A 21600-nucleotide genomic window follows, 5' to 3' on the forward strand; every position below is an offset into this window, starting at 1 on the left:
GCCGACTAAAACCTTCCGCACATACAACAACCAGAAACCCTGGTTCACAGCGAAACTCAAGCAGCTTCATCAGACCAAGGAGGAGGCCTTCAGAAGTGGGGACAGAGTCTTGTACAACCAGACCAGGAACACAATGACCAAAGAGGTCAAAGCTGCAAAGAGGTGCTACGCTGAAAGGATACCTACAGACACTCACAAACTACAAGAGACCATCCCCCAACACTGCTGGTACTCAACGACTGGCAGACGAGCTGAATGGTTTCTACTGTAGGTTTGAAAAGCCCAGAGTCACACCTCTCCCCCACACCAATGCAATCTTCAAACAGTCACCTTCCCCCTCTGACCTCTCACCTGCACTCAAGATCTGTGAAAAGGACGTGACCTCTTCCAGAGGTAGAAGATCAGGAAGGCTCCTGGACCTGACGGTGTCTCACCATCCTGCCTGAAAATCAGTGCACACCAGCTGGCCCCCATCTTCACTCAGATCTTCAACAAATCACTGGAGCTGTGTGAAGTCCTTCAAACGCTCCACAGTCATCCTGGTCCCAAAAAACCCTCCATCTCAGGACTAAATGACTACAGGTCTGTCACCCTGACATCTGTAGTCATGAAGTCCTTTGAAAGACTGGTGTTGGCCCACCTGAAGGACATTACAGGCCCCCTGCTGGACCCCTGCAGTTTGTCCACAGGGCTAACAGGTCTGTGGATGATGCTGTCAACCTGGGTCTGCATCGCATCCTGCAACACCTCGACTCTCCAGGGACATATGCAAGGATCCTGTTCGTGGACTTCAGCTCGGTGTTCAACACCATCATCCCGGACATCCTCAGCACCAAACTCACCCAGCTCACTGTGCCAGCCTCCCCCTGTCAGTGGATCACAGACTTCCTGACTGGCAGGAGTCAGCAGGTGAGGCTGGGAAACATCACATCCAGCACCCAGACTATCAGCACTGGCGCCCCCCAGGGGTGTGTGCTCTCCCCACTGCTCTTCTCCCTCTACACCAACGACTGCACCTCAAGAGACCCATCAGTCAAACTCCTGAAGTTCCTGAAGACGACTCAGTTTCTTCCCACAAGCCATCACTCTGATGAACAGCTGATTTCTGACTCACAGTGTCAGGAACAATTCCTGTGCAATAACCCAGTAACTCTGTCTCTAATCAGCACCTGTTTACTGGTTTCCACTTATTATTTATTTATTCACCATTCTCTATTTCAGTGCTGTTCATACTATGTCATATTGTATATACTGTATACCAATACACCTACCTCAGGTCATAGGTCTTATTTATTTTTCCAGCATCCTTTGCACTATGTTCCATCACACTGTGTACATGTGTAAATGTATGCATGTATGTTTATGTGTACCTGTATATCATATCCACCTTCAACATGTACATAATGAGAATAATAGTTTACTCTTGCATCCTTTGCACTCTGATCATTGCACTATTTGTCAATATGTCTATATTGTTTTGCTCATAGTGTGTATATTAGTGTTGTCTATACTGTAGTTTGTGTCTGATTTTATTTTATTATTATTTTATTGTTGTATTATGGTATTTTTGTACAAGTAAGCACATCGTGAGCAATGTATAATCCTGAGTCAAATTCCTCGTATGTGTACACATACCTGGCAATAGAGTGGATTCTGATTCTGATTCTGATTCTAATAAACTAAATGAATGCTCTTGATTGTAGGCAATAAAGATAATTCAATTGTTGTTGCAGTCGAATGGTAATAACGGTGGCCTATTTCCATGTTTCAGTCACTGAAATAGTTTAACTAGCACGTTTGCTATAACACAGCAGTATAACTCTGGTTCAGTGAGTTCAGATTGTTCCCATCTGGTTGTAGATATAACCTAAAACTAATTTGTCCCTGCTGCCATCAGCCTTCTGAACAGCAGTGGGTAATTTATTTATTTGTTTGTTTGTGTGTGTGTGGTTTATGTGTTGTTTAACGTGCTGAAAGTACTGCTAGCTGTGCAACAATTACCCCTTGCCTTTATAGCATTTTGATGAATTAGTTTGGTGGCTGGTAAGGCAGTACGAATAATAATAACATCACTATTACTATTGTTATTTTTATTATTAAATTCATTTTATTAGTATTATGCACTTAAACAACAAAAAAAAACGAAAGAAAATGTGAATATGTATCGTTCAGGACCTTCTCCTTGCTTGAGACCATCCTTACCATGTGTGTGTGTGTGTGTGTGTGTATAATGATTAGAAATCTCCCTAACTACAACAGTAAAATGCTGAGTACACATTCATACATCAGTAATAGTAATTCAGTAATATAATATGTAATAATAATAAATCACTAAACAGGGTAATGTTTTCCTGTATTATGAGTACTTTTGAAACATCAAGTACATTTAGCTGATTATATTTTTAAACATGTTATTTTTTTCAATGTTGGTATTTTACTTGTAATCAATGTGGTATTTTTTCACTGTTGTATTGTTACTTTTAGTCATCTGAGTACAAACCATTGTGATATTTTAAAATAATAGCCAGGTGTAATCATTGTCATTGACAATATTACAACCTTTGTGATATCTATGATTTATAAGCATAAACATTACCATGATTGCTGGTAGAAATAGTATCGGGGTACCACTAGTATCTGCAGTAGTATTGGTAGTAGCAGTGGACCAGTTCAGTTTATGAGTGTGAGACGTGTAAGACACAGGTTGGGTAACAATAACAAAACTGGGCAAAAGTCATTTGTGTGTCATGTGATCAATCCCTCTGCTGTGATTGGCCGAGACTGCATACACTAATAATTGGGGCAAAGGTAGTGGTGAAGTCTGTTTATGCGACCTGTCTGCTGGTGACACAAAGATGCTGTTCAACAAGGTACGTGGGTTAACATTAGCTATAATACTTGAGCATATTTTGATAGTTGTAGTTATCAAAGATTGGTCGTCGCAGCTCGTTGTCCTCGTTACTCAACGTTACATTTCCCTTTTTTGAGTCAGTCAAGTGAAGCTTTGCTAGCTAACATTACGTCCTTTGCTAACGTTAGCTGGCAAACAGCTTCAAAGGTTAAAACACATTTGAAGACGCTTTCTCATTCACGCTGTCTAACTTGTATATTATACATTAACGTCTATATGCAGAACTATTTACACATGTTAGTCGAGATTTGCGTAACTGACATAAACGTTGTCTAACTCCGTGTTTGTTTCAATTTTTGTAAAAGAATCCCTTAATGCGTAATTACTAAGGTTTGTGCATGTGTAAGGTTACATGCATCTGCAAATGTGACATCAGAACCCGTGTGCGCGTAATCAATCATAAACATCTCAAAATCCGTATTCAGATTCGCAAGTGTATGTGAGATTTGTAAATGTGTAGACAAATCTGTGAACGCAAACCATAGACTAAAGATGGACGACATGACAGCGTTACAAAAGTAAAACCAAGACGTCTCCATCGCCCTCTGGTGGCTGGCTGCAGCATAAGTCATAAACTCCTCCATATTTGAAGATGGGACATTGATGAAACTAAAAAAGTACACTTGAACCTTTTCTTCCACAGAGATGGTTTCTTTCATTTTAGGGAGTTCTCATCATGCTGATGCATGTTCAATATGTTTATTCTAAGTTTGGTTTTAACTAGTTATTCGATGAAATAAAGTGTTTCAGGTCATGATTGACAGCAGCGAGCCCTGTTCACGTTTGAGTCAGTCTGATGTATGGGCAGGATGCTCCAAACCCTATGTCCATGTATACAGTCTGTGGTTTCTGTAAGTCCACCACCAACAGACATGTCACAAAGTCCTCCACCTGGCTCCTATACTAATACACCCCACAATTGCAGTGTCATCTGAGAACTGCATGTGACACATCTCATGACATGGCAGCCAAGGGGAGGGGGACATCTGTAGCTGTTGGGGGAGGTGAGAACAGGACAGAACCATGCCTGTTTAGCTCATGTCTGTTTAGTTAAGAATTAGTTAACTTAAGTTACCTTTATAAAAGAGAGGTGTTTCTAAAATTCTGCCCCCCTCGTATATATAATCGGAAGTACAAAATATTATAAACACCTCTCAATATAATGTAGTCCTCCAACGATGAACATATATTAATCTGTACATTGTTGACAAAATCACTAAACACTGCATTATGAGCCTCATAAAGACAGATGTTAGGACAGCGCTGCATTAGATTGTACAGGTGTACCTAATAAAGTGGGCTCTCAGGTGTGTCTTAGCTTTACATTGAACCCAAATTATTAAAGGTTATTATCAGTTATATTTGTCTATACAGATGCTCCTTTATATTATTTTATATTTTCTTACAAAATATTGTTTCATGATTTTCTTGTGTGTGTTGTACATGAAGAACAAGGGCAGAACAAGGGCATACTGTATGTGCCTGATGGTTTTTTTTATTATGGAGCAGAATATTTTTTTAAGGATTCTGGACCTTCACTTGAGAGGCAATCTGTTATGGAGATGTTTAGCTCTGTGACTCAAATGTGATGGTAATACATGAAAGGCACAAACTAGGGTTAACTAATGATTTAGTAACAAGTTAGTAAATCATCATGCGTTGTGGAGGGGCCCTTTTTAAAATTAACTTTGTTGTATGTTGCTGATTTCCCCGTCCGCGCACAGTTGCTCAAAGCCAGTGTGCGGTCTGGGATCCGCCTGCAGAGCTCCAGTGCTGCTGCAAGCGTTGCAGCCTCTCACAGCAGCCACTCTGCATCCCTCGGCTACTCGTTTGGTGAGTAGGCTGTACTGTAAATTTTTCACATCTCACTTGAAATACTCGCATGTCCATATGTACACTGAAAGAGTTATTGGTCACTGTAATTGTAGCTTCCCTTCCTTAATCGACTCCAGTGTAAGTGACGGGACAAAACCCACTGTCCTCATTCTGTGCAAAAATATATTCGCTTTATAATTAAATCTAAATCGCTTTAGGACCTGATTTTTCCCCACCCAATATGGAGTGAAAGAATAAATACCACGAACAATAAATCTTTTAGTGTCCATATGGGCATGTGAGTATTGTTTTAAACAGACCTATATCTTCAAAGTCTTAAAATCTTACAGAGCTGACGGATCAGCAAAAGGAGTTCCAACAGCTGGCGAGGAAGTTTGCACGTGAAGAGATCGTCCCTGCTGCACCTGAATATGACAGGAGCGGTGAAGTGAGTATAGCCCGGACATTAGACTACAGTAACGTGTATATGAAAGAGTAAATGCAGCTTGACTTTGACATTAAATTACTGACGTTAAAACTGCAAAATGCAACAGATTTTGTGTCTGTGTAGGTGCACATGCCTCAAATCCCCATGACCTTTCAGGGTATGCAATATTTACTGTGTCATATGAACATAGGACAGCAGTACAATGGGTTGTACAAAAATAGTGTTAAACAGTGAGAACCAAACATATTGTAAAACTAACTGTTAGTTTATGGATGTCAGTGCTATTAGACTGAATAAATACATCTCTGTGTATACACAGTGATACTCCCTGATTTTAATAAGAGATTTCAGGTTTAAAAACACTGCCCTGAGGTGAAATTTGGCTGTCGTAGACTAATTCCCTCTAAGAGCAAGACAAATTACTTTAGGCACTTGTTTTTGCCAACAAGGGATCGGTTGTTTGTCTTTTACCACAGTTTGTGCTTATGCAATATATCATGGCCGCTGCTACTGGAATTATTTTGCACAATTCACTTATGAATAAAGTATTATAATGTATATATTGTATATAGCTTTATGATGTCGTCTCTCTACATTTAAACAAATCATTATTTTTACTTCATTCAAAGAGTTCTTTTATCTGTTTACTTACATCTCAGCCTGCCTCTGCTGCTGTAAACTGAATGTACCCTTGGTGGATCAGTTAAGTGATCTCTTTAATTAGGGCTTAGGATTTTCTTTTTAAATAAGTTTGAGTAACTTTTGAATGTCCTGTCATTGTGCAGTATCCTGTCCCCATCATCAGGAAAGCGTGGGAGCTTGGTCTGATGAACGGTCACATTCCACAGGAATATGGTACGTTCTTTTCTTGCTCGTTGATTATTTTTTTACCTGCCGTGTTTTAAACTCTAGCATAACGTTACGCTGGGTTCCCCCGTAGTGGTAGGCAGATCCTCACACATCTGTCAGTTTAGTTTGTATGTGATTGTAAATAATAGCCACACTTAATATGTTCATATTGAATTTGCTGGGTAAAGTTGCACCTCTGCTTACGTATTATGTCAGTGTGGCTAGTTGGCTTACTTTTATTTGAAAAGACGGTGGAGAAAACCCTGTTAAGCTTGTCCCTCTTGTGTTCAGGTGGAATGGGCTTGTCGATCTTTGACAACTGCCTCATCACAGAAGAGTTGGCTTACGGCTGCACAGGTGTACAGACTGCTATTGAAGCAAACTCTCTGGGAGTAAGTTTTCACTTATCAATGTTGCAAGTCATTCAGTAGCTTCTTCACCAGTTTTAGAGTCAATTCATTCAAATCACAAAAAATACAGTCTACTTTTAAAGTAATGACGCTTGACATTCAAATGCAGATATCTGTATAGAGATTAGATAAGACCAAAACAGGAAGCGAACGTGGGTATCTGTGTCATCGTTTTCAAACGTCTCAGTTTTCGCCCGACCAGACTAAAACGCAACCCCGGAGTTTTAACTAAAACGGGTCTGTAGCTTCTTTCAGTTTTAGGGGTTTGAAAACTCCGGAGTAATGTGACATAGCAAAGGTTATGCATTTTAAAGGCATTTTCAAACGGGAAGCGATTTACGCACCTCGTAATTCATTTTCAGTGAGAGGCGAGCGTGTGGGAAGGGAGGCACGGGCATTGCGACAGGCGTAGCGACAAGCGGGCGTGTTCCCGGTTGTGCTCGTCTCACGCACATGCCCCCTTCTGCCACAGTTGAATTGTCTTCAGCTTTTTGGACGCGACGCGCAGCTCAAATCATTGGAAGAGAGACTGATCCTCGCTGTTTGTGAGTTTCCAGGATCTGTTAGGCCTACTGTTTACTAAATAGTTATTAGGACATCAACAGGAAGGAGTTCACATGGCAGAGCAACCCCGCAAAACTGAATGTATCAGGTAAAGTTATGTATAATTATTAACTATTAATATTATTAACTAAAGTTAATTAGGCTGCAGCGATTAAGCACACAGAAGCCATTGCCATGGTTACTATGCACAGTGCGCCTGCCGTTTAGGAGCGCTTGTCTCCTTGTCTGTTCACATGAGAGGCGCAGAGCAATCCCGCTGGGCCAAGCGACCACGCAGGCGGAGTCGCTTCCCGTGTGAAAAGGCCATAATACGATAACGTATGTGTTATGTAACATGCTAGTGACTGATTATTGATCAGTATGATGTGCAAGCCCTTTTGGTTTTTCAACACAAGATCTGTCATAACAATGATTAATAACAGTAGTTGAAGTTCAGTCTGAATGAAGTTTGATCTGTTTCTCCCACACAGCAAATGCCTGTTATTTTAGCTGGCAGTGACACACAGAAGAAAAAATACCTGGGAAGGTTGACTGAGGAGCCTCTTATGTGTGTAAGTATTACATTTGGTAAAAGCGAAGTAGGGATTTAAAGCACAACTTCACCTACTTCCATGGAGAAGGGAAAAAAGTCTGAAGAGGTCAAAATACATTACATTTATTCATTTAGCTGACACTTTTTATCCAAAGCGACATATATGTCAGTGGTCGCACACCGCTGGAGCAGCTAGGGGTTAAGTGTCCTGCTCAGGGACACAATGGTGGATGTGTCACAGTGTGGAATTGAACCTGGGTCTCTCACAACAAAGGGATGTATCTTATCACCATCCTGTCAATAATAATAAGCTATAATAAGATAATAATAATAATAAGCTAACTGTTTTGATAATCAAATAATCATTTCATTCCATTTTACAGCAAAATGTATTTGCTTGTTCCAGCTTCTCAAATGACAGGATTTGAGGTGAATCTTTGTTCCATGATAGTTAACTGAACGACTTTGGGTTTGCAGGCCCACTAAACAAGTTTCCCAGCAACTCCTTAACATGCTGCTAAAATAATGTTGAATCTAGGCACATAGTGCTGCACTGTTGCCAAGGAGATATAATCTCAGTGCAAGTTTCTTTTCAGCACTTTCTGTAATAAACATCAATTACCTTCTTGTAAAGGGAGGAACATAAACTCCGACATATCATAGTACTACTTTACTACTGTGTACTTACACCTGCAGAAACATTTAATATGGAAACCTACTTCTCCATCATGCATGACATCAGAGTCTTAATTACTGTCTTTTCGGCAGGCGTACTGTGTCACAGAGCCCGGGGCAGGTTCTGATGTGGCCGGCATCAAGACCCGAGCTGTGAAGATGGGTGATGAGTATGTTGTTAATGGACAGAAGATGTGGATCACCAATGGTGGGAAAGCTAACTGGTGTGTACTCACTACCATTACTCAGAATACACACTCTGTAGCAAGTTTACGTAGATTCAACTTTATGATGATTTGATTACAACTTTCATACAGGTAGAATTTATTACAGGACTTCCAGATTGGACCACAATAGTTTAATCAAGGTGCACTTAATAAACTTGCAAATGAGTGTATTTTGACACATTTTGACTAATAAATAAATACTGTTTCATAGTAACTTATTTCAGTTTTGTGCAAGAGGAATTAAGGGCTTGTCCCATATGGACACCTGTCCCAAATAAGGCAGGGTCAATGCAGTGATTTTAGCAAATGAAAGGTATGGTATACATATCCTTAAAGGTAATGAATACACAAACATATTTCTGCTCTGATGGTTATCTGAATATTTATATGTCTTTAATATTCCTAGGTACTTCCTCCTGGCTCGCACTAACTCTGATCCGAAATGTCCAGCTGGCAAAGCCTTTACTGGCTTCATTGTGGATGCTGACACTCCAGGAATTCAAATAGGAAGGAAGGTAAGATAAAGCTGAGTTGTTTGTTTTTTTCACATTAACTGGTTTTGTATTAAGGTCAGTATTTTTCTTAGAGGCCGGTATGGGCTATATGAAAAGTTATTAAGTGCTAAACACTATAGATGATGAGTAACCTCATAATCAGTACAACAATTAACTCAAAAGAATAATCTCCATGATAATTTTACGATGACATAATTAACTTTACAATGCAGCCATATGATTTAGACACAGAAACCTGCTGAATCTCCCTCTGATTTGAGACTTGGAGTTGAGAGGAATATTATCTGTCTCCCTGTGAAGTTTATTATTATAAAAACTGCTTTCAGATTTGTGCTGTATAAATTATTATTAGATAGAATCATGTTATAATTAATGGGGAAACATCTGCTATCCAGCCAAGAGTTACCCCACAAGTACACTGCCCCATGTGCATCACAAGATAGCATGTCCTTGTGTTTGTTTTGTCTTTGTAGGAGATGAACATGGGCCAGAGGTGCTCAGACACCAGAGGCATCACCTTTGAGGATGTAAGAATACCGAAGGAGAATGTCCTGATTGCAGAGGGATCTGGCTTCAAAATTGCCATGGGTGCCTTCGACAACACTAGGCCACCAGTAAGTCTTCTAACTGTAGATCAGTTGTAATACCATGCATAAACGCCTCATGTTACTCCAAAGATGGCTCACTAACAATCGTTCAGTTATTTAAAAGAATATGTTTATTAAAAAAGTTTTAAAATGGGCCCGGAGTACAGATATCTGTGTCTGTGTCAGAAAAAACACTTGAAGTGCAAAACTCTTGCAGTTTGGCCATATTTACAGTACAGGACTTTTAGTGCGTAATCAGCAGCTCTGTTCTCCCAAACATCTTTCTTAAATGTCTATTAAAAATGCATCTTTTGAGCTGGCCTTATCAAAGCAGAAAATGCACCATTTGGATTTGTGTGGACGAAAAAACTTTGATCTAAAACTTTAACTTTAAACTGATATGCTCCAGGAGTTTCATATCCACAGACTAATAATAAGTTCACCTCAGCTCATAGGTTTATACAGAGCATCAAAGACATCATCAAATTAAAAGGCATTTGTATATCTTTCAACACTGATATTCCATTGCTAAAACCAAACAATTTTAAGCTTTGTAAATACAAACATTGTAAATGGAATAGTCATGTTTAATAGTATTTGTCACTGAAGATTTTTGTGTATGATGTTTACTAATATAATTTATGCAATGCAGGTGGCAGCAGGAGCTACAGGCCTGGCACAGAGGGCACTTGAGGAAGCTACCAATTATGCCCTGGAGAGGAAGACCTTTGGCAAAGTTATTGCTGAGGTTTGTTTGCTTCATGTTTTTGCAAGTAGACACCGACATGTTCCGATAAAGCCCATTTTGAGTTAAAAAAATACAGCAATGGCAATACTGTCATTACTTTAACTATTGTGATGGCTGACTGTCAGGTGACCACACAGCTGCACAGTGTTAAAAGTACAAAGATGAGTACAGGATCAACAGGTCCCTCTGTCTCCTCCTTTTTCACAGCATCAGGCTGTGTCTTTCCTCCTGGCTGAGATGGCAATGAAGGTGGAATTGGCCAGGATGGCGTACCAGAGGGCGGCCTGGGAAGTGGACCAGGGCCGTAAAAATACCTACTACGCCTCCATCGCCAAGGCATTCGCTGGAGACATCGCCAATCAGGTGGCTTCTGACGCTGTTCAGGTATTTGGAGGCAACGGCTTCAACAGTGAATACCCCGTAGAGAAGCTGATGAGAGATGCCAAGATCTACCAGGTGGGTTAGGTTGTGCATCTAATCACTGCTAGCAAAGGCATTTGGTAAAACTTTTTAAACTTTTTAAAAAATGTTTCTAATTTCCTTTGCAGATCTACGAGGGCACAGCTCAAATCCAAAGACTCATCATTGCCCGAGAACACCTGGGAAGATACAAGAAATGAACTCTGCACACCTTGCCCTCATTCACATGTACTTTGTTGTAAAGTTTCTACACATACACGTGTTCCTGGAAATAGATCTGGTTACATAAACTCAGGATAAAGTTGTAAAACATTGTTTGCCTTAAAATCACTTCATCCTGCCTTGCTTTTTCAGACTGATCCAGACCCTGAATCGGTAGACAGCAGTCCACCTTTTTAATAAGAGAACAAAACATTAAAAACCTGTCAACAAGACCTGTCACATTTAAAAGTGTAGCTCAGAAGTGTGGCCTTAATGAGTTCTTGAGAATCACCACAAAGCAAAACCGGCATTATGACTTTAAAGCACTATTGTGGGATCTCTGTTGAAAAGGGTCTTTTGTGTAATGATTTAACAACTAAAAATGCATGTTGTCTGAAAATGGTTTTGTCTGTTTTAGCAAAATAGGTCAAATTGCAATATACACTTAACCATGGAGAACCTCTGCAGAATGTATAGATGTAATATGTAGGCTGTGGTTTCACTGTCAATAAACACACCTGTCACTTTTTGACATAACGGTGAATTAATCTGAAGGTTTTAAGTCTGTATATCATCCAGTTTTGAATTATTCCATCCAATCTAGAACTGATGTTTTTTTGGTTTGTTTTTGTGAACATTGATAATGGATATAAAGAGGTGTTTTATGTTTTCATCTTGAAGTTCGATTAAAGGGAGAGTAAATGATTCTGCAGAAGGATTGTTGAGATTTGATCTCCACTGCCAAATACTCTCTCACGCTCTGCCCCCCAGATTTCAAATCTCTGACATTTCTCCAGCGCTGAATGCCTTCGGCCTTGCCTGGTCATGTAACTTTCTTCTCTGTTTATACTGGTCATACAGCATAATGTTCAGTAAGTAAATTAAGGTCACATTTAAAACAAAATAGACGACAAAGCTGATGTTCAAGGGTCCTCTACGGGACACTTCCATTGAAAAAAACATGATAAAGTGATACAGTGCAATATACTGCACCATATATAGCTGGTGCCCTTTTTTTCGCCCCTGTCCCTCAAACAGCCTAAATACCCTGCTGCTGTCAGGCGTCATAATCCAGCGAGATCCAACTATCACTGAGCATAGTAGACTGGAGGTATTAGTTATTACTGCATATAGGTGAACAACCCTTTAATCCAGGAGGATAGTTTATTAGGGGCCTTGTCTATGGACCCTGTGGTCATGCAGATGAGCAGCATCATGGCTCAGTGGTTGGCGCCGACTGTTGCCTCATCAAATCAGTGTGTTGCAGTGTCCTACATTTAGGAATATAATATGCACCAGATGTATAATTTTTATTTATTATTTTAATTTTACATTTATTACAATGAAAAATGAAACAGACAGCTTTGCTATTTACTAAATATTATTAACTGTTTTAAAATACAGTACAGCTTTTCAAATTACTGTACAAATTAAATTAGGCTACTATACTGTGTATAATTCAAATACACTATAAAGGTATACAGTGCAGTACTTTATTTAAAATATAGCTTAGTGTAGTCCAAATTATAATTAGGCTATAGCCTAAAACAGTATTGTGCTGTTTACAATAACAATAATGTCAGTAGTGCAACTACTAGCCACAGCTTGGCATTGGTTTCAGTGCATTTCTAAATTTATTATCAGGCTTTGAAAATAAAAAGATTCATTAAATATTCCGATTTTTTCACCAAGAAATAGACCAAAAATGATTTCTGTAAATGGGCTACTTGATGACTGTACACCACTTGTATTAAAATTATTTTGTCACAAACCTTTTGATCCATATAAGCGGTTGATCACTGTAAACGTAATCACTATAAGTGGTTTAATAAAAAAAGAAACTGTATAAGAGCAATTAAACTAAAATTACACATTCACACAGTACCCATGGCCAGTGGAGTACAGAAACTACTAGTGCAGTACCATCTCAAGCAAAGAATAGGTCAATGACAAAAACCTTTCGGAGAGCTTTTCTGAAGATGTTAACTTATTTGTTTGAGAATCCAGTTTGTGGAACAGGTTTTGGAATATGTGGCTAACTTTCAGCACTAAGGGCCTGTGTCCAACTGGTATCACTGGTATAGTGGTAGAATGAGGTTACTAACTACAAAATGGCATTTGTTCTGACTCAAGTACTGCTGATCAAAAGCTGTTTTACTTCATTTGTGCCCCACATACGTTTTACCTAAAGATCTCAAGTGGACATTTGCAATGTCTTTGACTGTATTGGTCTACACCGTCGTACAGTCTTAGTACAGGAAGAAGACGTTGAGTCCTCTTCATTAAAGTAAGCCTGGGTCAGTAGAAGTGGACATTCCACTTTATTCCAGAATTGTAAAGCACCAGGATTTTGCCTGCGGTCCACACTCCGAAGCTGAAGGTGGCGCGCCTAAGAAAAACTCAACAACTCAAGAAGAAGAAGTCGCAGCAGCAGCAGAAGAAGAAGAAGCAGCAGCAGCAGCCTGATCATGCGAACATTTTCAGAATGGTAACTGGCGTCATGTTGTAAATGTTATAGTTATGCAGGGTGTATTATATTAACATTATAGCCGAACTCTTTGTACATGTCCACTTGCCTCCATTCTGTCCAAATGTTGCCCCGCATTGACCGCTAATGTGTAAAATCAGCCAGTAAAGTGGCTAAATGTAGCAAGCATCGGTGTTAGCATGTAGCTAGTTGATAGCACAACCTGTCAGCAACTCCTTTTCTTTTGTCAGTCATGTAGCTACGTAATATGAATTAACTGAGTATCTGGTTTGACAGCGGAAGGGCTGAGGTCATAATTGTATTATATTCAAACCCGGTCAGTTAAGATTTGTGGCATGTTTTAAATATGTCGGTGTGTTTTAATGTCAGGGTACCCAAGTGAAAGATGTCGTCATTAAGCCTGACGCTCCCAGCACACTGCTGCTGGACAAACATGCAGACTACATCGCTGCCTACGGCTCCAAAAAGGATGACTATGTGAGTAAAGGCTCTCTCATGGGCTTTCTAGATGTGTTTTACTACCCTGGACACCTCTGTCCACTTACTTTCCCCTGGGTATATTACTTGGCTAAGAGAGGAAACTGAATTTCTGCCACAGCAAACAATAATATTAGGCAAAAGTGTGCTTCCAACTTGATAACAACAGTTTGGGGACATGATCCCTCTGTCTAAAGCCAGGTCCAGAAGTAAATAGTTTTCCCACTTGTGTGGAAGAACTTGTCTGGCCTACTCAGAGCCCTCACCTCGACCCCATTCAACACCTTTTTGATGAATTGAGCACCCACTGCGAGCCACGCGTTATCGCCCAACATCAGTGGCCCACCTCACCAGTGGGAGCAAATCCATCTGCAGCCAGATGCCAAGATTTTGTGAAAAGCACAAGATTGCAAAGTTTGAATTTGCAATTTTAAGACATTTTGAAAATGCTTGTATGCCTTTATAATTACTACATTTCCAAATAACTAAATCTGCTTTCAGGAGCAGAAGAATGTATTAATGGTTTAATTTCAATTTTACAAATGTAAATATTTAAACAATAGGCCCATTGCTCTAATCATTTTCTTTATTGCTAAAGCTTTTACTATGTTCTCTATACAAAGTCAACAAAGATATCTTTTAATGAATAAACAAGGGAGAAAATCTTTTTCAATCCTCCTCCTTCTGTTCACTCATATCCTGTTTATGTTTGTCCAGGAGTACACGCTGTCAGAGTACCTGAGGATGAGCGGCATCTACTGGGGGCTGACTGTGATGGACCTGATGGGGCAGCTGCCCCGGATGAACCAGCAAGAGATCGTGGACTTCATCAAAGCTTGTCAGCACGAGTGTGGTGGCATCAGCGCCAGCATCGGACACGACCCTCACCTACTCTATACCCTCAGCGCCGTCCAGGTGACCCCTTAGACAGTCAAATTTGACAGACTGATCGACTTATTGTGGTTTTCTCACCATCTTTTATGCCATAAGAGGTTGGAATTATATATATATATTTGTTTATTAAACCCCCATCTAAACTTCTCAAATTGTCTGTTAGCATTAGGTTTGTAAATTATCTTTTTGTTCTTCAACCCTTGTATTTTGTGTTGGTTATTTTCCTGGGGTTTTGACTTAAAATTTTTGGTTCAATTACTGTATTTGGTAAAACAAAAACTCTTCCTCAGATCCTGTGCTTGTATGATAATGTGGATGCGATTGATGTGGACAAAGTGGTGGAATACATCAAAGGGCTGCAGCAGGAAGACGGCTCATTTGCAGGGGACAAATGGGGTGAGCAAGATGAAAATTAAAAAGGAGAGAATGAAAAGCGCGCAAGCATTTTAGTACAAATAATAAATAAATAATAGATATAATAAAATATGTGTCTTTTCGAATATATATCTACAAACGTACAACTTAAATGTGTTGTCAGATGGGGCTTGCAGAAAAAAAATGTTAGTTCTCATTTATTTAAATTATTGTTTGCTGTAAAGATAATATTATAGTATAATGTTGTGTTATAATTACAGTTCTCTGTCTTTACAGGAGAAATAGACACAAGATTTTCCTTCTGTGCTGTTGCTACACTTGCATTGCTAGTATGTATATCATGTGCGGCTTTTGTCAACCTTTTGTCTTTACTTAACACTGAAACAATTTATAATATAATTACATATATATTGTAATATTTGAAGATGAACCTCTGCCCTCTCCTCCTCCAAGGGCAAGATGGACGCAATAAATGTGGACAAAGCTGTTGAGTTCATCTTGTCCTGTATGAACTTTGACGGAGGTTTTGGGTGTAGACCTGGTTCAGAGTCTCATGCTGGTCAGGTGAGTCCACTGATGTACTGGTATGGTGCAGGACAATCGCTGTGGGAGTCTCTTTTTACACAAAAGCAAAAACCGTTAAAGTTAAACTAAAGGTGAAATCGAAATCAAGTGTTAAGTTGCTACTTCCCATGCTATCAGACAGTTAAATTCTTATTCACACATCACATACAAGTGTCTCCCTCCTGTCTGTCAGATTTACTGCTGCACTGGCTTCCTGTCGCTCACCGGTCAGCTGCACCAGGTGAACGCTGACCTGCTGGGCTGGTGGCTCTGCGAGAGGCAGCTGCCATCCGGAGGCCTCAATGGACGACCGGAGAAGGTTTGTGCTCACCAGATGCTGCACTGGGAAACCAAATGCCACCTTGTCATTTTCACTTGGACAGGACAGAGTGATTCTTAAATTAGTTGTGGTGCTCTGCTCATTCTTATTTCTTCAGTATCAGGAAATAATTTTGTATGGTGGAGTTAGTATTATGCCCCGTGCCTGTTTTGCTGCCAGAGGAACTGGTGCACCAGTAAAAAATGAAGAAGGAGGAGTACTTTGAAAATTCTTCAGGAAAACCTAAAATCATCAGCCAGAAGGTTAGGTCTAGGACGCAGTTGGGTGTTTCAATGGGACAATGACTCCAAACACACATTAAAAGTGGTAAAGAACTGGCTACAAATAAGGTTTTAGAAAGTCTGACCCCATACCCATCAAGAACAAAAGCGCCTAACTGAAGTGATAATGACCAAGGGACATTTAAGCAAATGCTAACGTTGCTGTATGTTGTTGACCCAGTAGGTTTGGTCACATTTTCAGAAGACTCATAATAAATTAATATTAAGATTTTTTGTGACAAAGAAGTACTCCAATCATTCCATCACAGAAAAATAAGAGTTGCAGTAATTATTGAAAAAGTCAAACTGCCATGTAGGGCTGAATGATTAATCGTTTTCAAATTGAAATTGCGATTTGAAAGAACGTGATTAGCTAATTGTGAAGACGGCGATTAAAATGTAGCTTAATTATACAGCGCACCTGAACGGTTTTAAACAGTCATGCAGTTACAAATTCATTCCGTTATCATCCTTGTGTGACGGATCTGCTCACCAATCACAAGCACCATGCCCCTTCTGTTACAGTCCTACTCACCAATCAGAGTGGGCACAGGCCGTGTACATTTTACAACAACAAACTAAACTAGAGGAAAACGTGGGATAATGGCTTCAGGAGAACAGACACAGGTGGCGGCTATACCGCGGTTTTGTCCAGCGTCAACTCACACAACCCAATTTGTCATTTTGTTTGCTTCAAGTACGGATAACAGCTCTCTGAACTGGCTTTGTTCCGCTCTCTGCATGGCTACATGGAGCATTTGAGAATAAGAGCGTTGTGCCTGCCTGATTTTGCTGACTTGTTCAGATTTTGATTATTAGTTCAGTTGTCCTTGATTTTTGTGTTACTACTATGGTTAAGCAGGCTACATAGTTATATTGTTTGTTCTTTGTCTGTTTTAACTGTTGATACACGATCGGGAGTGTGCACAGGGTGTTTTAAAAATTGACCAGATTCTCTATTCCTTGTCACTGCCCAGTTCATCTGCTGTGTGCTGCTTGATGGGGCTTAACTCAAAAAAAAAAAAATAAATAAATAAAGGGATCGCTAATCAAATTATAATTGCAGTATCTGGCAGAAAAATCACAATTACATTTTTTCCCGAAGTTCAGTCCTACTGCCATGACATGCATGTTCTTTGAGTATGTGTATGTAACTGGGCTGAGCAGGTAGCGTACAGTGGGTTTAGAGCATTTTTGTGAAAGGTGAAAGTTGTGACAGCTTAGAGAGGGAGTTATAACTCACTACAAGCTCAGTGAAGCCGACCTTAGCTGCTTTAAATGGATGTCCTTACAGTACCCTCCAGCTCTGGTTTTATTCATCTCATTCAGCTTCCAGATGTGTGCTACTCGTGGTGGGTTTTGGCGTCGCTGAAAATCATCGGCAGGATCCACTGGATCGACAAGGCCAAGCTCCGAAGGTTTATTCTGGCCTGTCAAGACGAGGAGACCGGAGGTTTTGCTGATAGACCAGGAGACATGGTGAGCTGTTAAACTCAACAAAACATTTATTATCTTCATCTTCTGTAAACCTGCGCCTCCATGATCCCTTCCTTTTTGTCTTTCTGACCCGTATATTTTCATTCAAAGGGTATTACATACAAGTTATCTTTAATGAACAAAGGACACCTCATCTCTGCTGCTTTCAATCCATAACACACATATTGATGTCTTCTCTAATGCACATCTTCATATTCTTGCATCCCTAAAAGCTGTGCTAAGATGTTCTGATACGTGTGTGTGTGTCATTACAACCCCAGTTTTTAGTGCGGTGTCTCTGTGATACTCTTTAACTCCATCCTTCTCTGCATTCAGGTGGATCCTTTCCACACTCTGTTCGGAGTTGCTGGTCTCTCTCTTCTCGGAGACGAACAGATCAAGCCCGTGAATCCGGTTCTGTGCATGCCTGAGGATGTCCTGCAGAGGATTAACTTGCAGCCTGACCTGCTCAGCTAGCCCTCTGACACCCAGCACCCCACCAAAACACACCTTAGTGTTAGCTGACAGACACCTTTTAGATGCAGGTTTTGGTCTCTGCTCACCAAGGACAAATACAGTCACACAGACTCGATTCCTCTGAGCCTTCCTGGCTTTCAACCCGCAACCACTCAACTCACGTTGTTTTGAAGTCACTTTTGTTGGTTTAACTGCAGGAGAACAGTTGAAGTGATGTTTCAAACCATTAAATGACATTCCTGAAGTTTTTGACTTACTCACTATGTACGTTTGTATGAGGGAAAGTATGCTGTCAGCAACAGAAACTGTTGTGGAAATCAGTTTCTTATCTCTTTCTTGCTCTCATCACCTTTTAAACTTGTCAGTCAGCAAAAGAAGTTATTACTGCAATTAATTTCTTTGGCCAGAGGACAGAGGCAGTGATTGGCTCTACTTTTTTGAGGAATATTCTGTTTAACGTGACAGATTTGTGCATTTGAGTTTAAAAACCGAATGAGATCTATGTGTGAAGCGGACATGCATGATCAAGTTGTGTGCTCTGTGATTTTAGATTGTGTTTCGGGACACTAGATTTGTTTAAAGACATCACATGTCTTTGTTTTTCTCATTTTGTTGGTGGATATTTACCTTATTCATGCACCTGCTATTTCAAATAAAAGAATTTCTGTATTTGAAAAGTAAGAGCATGCGAAGGGCAAACTGTCCTTATCACAACTGGAGATGCAAGACAGGACTCGTAGCAAACAGCTAGTTTTATTGATGTCCCTGCTTTGGAATAATGTCAGTTTAAAGTTCAGACGGAGGAATGGGCAGTGTTATGTTTGTGACTGGAGACACCAAGCAGTAGAAGACATTGCAGTGTTGTCTCTTGCGAAGTATATTGAACGTCTTATCCACAGTGTCGGCTACACTATTTATTTAAATCCATGTTACTCAGCTTAGTTATGCAGCTGTAGGCAGACACGCTGTGCGAAATATTTCCAGTCTTACTTTTTTGATGATTCATGACTACTAATTTGGTTAAAACTCTTTAGATTCTTTTTTTTCCTTTCAGAAATAACTGATCTTTATGTTGCTGCACTTGGGTTGTCTTACTGAATGCAAATTGGATCTGTTGTTAGATAACTCTTCAGTGTTGACATTGTTACATAAAAAAAGTCACATGTTGAATCTATTAGTTCTGAGGTTGTACCCAATTTAAGTGACAATGCAAACATTTATTAATTATTATTATTATTATTATTATGGAAACTTAATGCAAAGTCATTACTTAAACAAAAGCCTACATTGTGATCATAGGGTTTAAATCACAGTTCTCACAACTCAAACCTGTAACTACATACTGAACAACTTGCTAAACTACGTCTTGTGTTGTGGGCTCAGCTCTAATCCAAAAAGCTGCTTACTGTTGCACCACTGTATGTGTGTATATTAACTTATTTGTTATCTTGGTTGGCAATAAATGATTCCCTTCAACTGTAATTCACTTATTTTTTTCCACTAAAGGAGCATTTTTCACTTCCACTATTGCATTTCTTTACTAATTACCTATAAAACAAGTCATGAATTGTGCTCTCTCTCAATAGATAAAGAGATGGATAGATCTTTAGATAGAGATAGTATGGATTCAGTCGAAGTTTATGAGACAAATGTTGTGGAAAGCTTGAATATTCATCAAAATTACAAACTTGCATCCACAAAAGTATCATTTAAAAAGTTATCTTCACATGTAGGGATTATTTCTACAAAATCCAATTAAATATACTTCTGTGGCTGGTTTGAGTAGATGCCACTAGATGGCAGCCTTACTATTTATTTGAGTTGATGCAAACAACATGTGTTTCTCATCAAGTAACCTGGTTAGATTATCCACAGATAATGGGGTTGGTGTGTGAATCCACACAAAAATGTAACTGCAACAATACAATGAGGTGGGAATTGTATATCTATAGAAAGTGTAACTGTGTGTAACCGATACTTACGTAACCTCAAACACTCACCTCATGCATTTTACATGCTACATCATCAAATCCATATTAATTCACACAGGAGGCTGTGGTAATAATGCTGGCAGCCGAAAAATGCCACAAATGATACTGAATTAGATATGTTTCACAGCAGTGGCAGACTGTAATAATGGTGCAGCGTAAAGATTGATGCACTCCATTTATTATAAGTAATTAGAGGCAGATAATTCTCTCCTACCTGTTTTCCTTCAGGTATAAAGATAAGGACATCCCCTGCTCTGTGCAGCCTGATAAGAAAATGACACTTTACCTCTAACAATTTGCTTTAACAACAATGGCTTTAAAAAAATGTTCGACAACTGATCAAATGATAACAATAACTGTATGTAACATTACTATTTGTGTTATTCCGTGCACTAATTACTGCATCATGATAGTGACAGATGCAGCCCGTTTTAGTAATCGGATGCAGTCTGTATTCTTGCTCAGGGGCAGGTTTACAAACTTTTGAATGGAGGTGGGGATGAGTATCTTCCAAGTTGTCTCTCTGAGATCGTTTTGTATCTCCTTGTGGTTGTTTTGCATCTCTTTGTAGTCATTTTGTATCTCTTTTTGGTCATATTGCATGCTTTGTAGAAATTTCTGTCTCTTTGAAGTTGTGTATCACTTTGTAGTCGTTTTGTGTCTCTTTGTGGACGTTTTGCATGCTTTGTAGCAATTTTTGTGTCTCTGAGGTTGGGAATCTTGTGGTCATTTTCCGTCTGTTTGTGGTCATTTTGCATAAATTTTTAGTCGGTTTGCCTCTCGTTGTGGACAATTTGCATGTTTTGTAGCAATTTCTGTCTCTTTGAGGTTGTTTATCTCCTTGTGGTAGTTTTCCTTCTCTTTGTGGTTGTTTCCCATTGCTTTATAGGCTTTTTGTGTCTCTTTGAGGTAGTATATGTCTTTGTGGTCGTTTTTCATATCTTTTTTTGTTTGTTTAATTGACTTTCTGGCAAAAATGTTTAATAATTACTTAATGCAGAGTCACTGGTCCAGTGGCCCCTGGTCCTGTACCATGTAGGCCTGATCAGTAATCCATCCATGATACCGACAAGCCAACTACCTATCACTGTCCTGCACTGGTTGGCGTGGGCAACAAGGGGCCAATCACATTCCCATGCCACCGCTCTGGCCCCATCTCTGTTCTAGCTACATGCATTTTCCATCATGTGATATTCAAAGTGCAGCATGGAACTGCAAAAAATAATACTGGCAGCCCTGCGAGTTTCATATTTATTTGTCTATTTATTTAGTCTATGGGGGAGCAGTAAGCTGTGGGACCCTGGTGTCTGGGCAGAGACAAACATGCTGGTTGTTAGGCTACTGAGAAACCCCACC

General features: G+C 39.7%; 2 protein-coding genes across 2 annotated transcripts; both read left to right on the forward strand.

The window, feature by feature from the left end:
• The first annotated feature begins 2735 nt into the window (after window positions 1–2735).
• On the forward strand, window positions 2736–11607 carry acadm (acyl-CoA dehydrogenase medium chain). Its single transcript, XM_038717481.1, has 12 exons — window positions 2736–2870; window positions 4636–4744; window positions 5077–5174; window positions 5960–6029; window positions 6315–6415; window positions 7468–7548; window positions 8298–8428; window positions 8838–8946; window positions 9420–9560; window positions 10186–10281; window positions 10489–10737; window positions 10830–11607. Exons 1-12 carry the CDS (start codon window positions 2856–2858, stop codon window positions 10899–10901), a joined length of 1272 nt encoding a protein of 423 aa, XP_038573409.1. The 5' UTR covers window positions 2736–2855; the 3' UTR covers window positions 10902–11607.
• Window positions 11608–13244: 1637 nt separating this feature from the next.
• Window positions 13245–19735, forward strand: rabggtb (Rab geranylgeranyltransferase subunit beta). Its single transcript, XM_038717483.1, has 9 exons — window positions 13245–13390; window positions 13760–13867; window positions 14585–14782; window positions 15052–15157; window positions 15413–15465; window positions 15590–15700; window positions 15894–16019; window positions 17630–17779; window positions 18113–19735. The coding sequence occupies exons 1-9, from the start codon at window positions 13388–13390 to the stop codon at window positions 18251–18253; spliced, it is 996 nt and encodes a 331-aa protein (XP_038573411.1). The 5' UTR covers window positions 13245–13387; the 3' UTR covers window positions 18254–19735.
• The last annotated feature ends 1865 nt before the right edge of the window (window positions 19736–21600 follow it).

Source organism: Micropterus salmoides, unplaced genomic scaffold, assembly GCF_014851395.1.
Source record: "Micropterus salmoides isolate LMB-PRFRI ecotype aquatic unplaced genomic scaffold, ASM1485139v1 Ms_hic_scaffold_14, whole genome shotgun sequence".
Classification (NCBI taxonomy): Eukaryota; Metazoa; Chordata; class Actinopteri; order Centrarchiformes; family Centrarchidae; genus Micropterus; species Micropterus salmoides.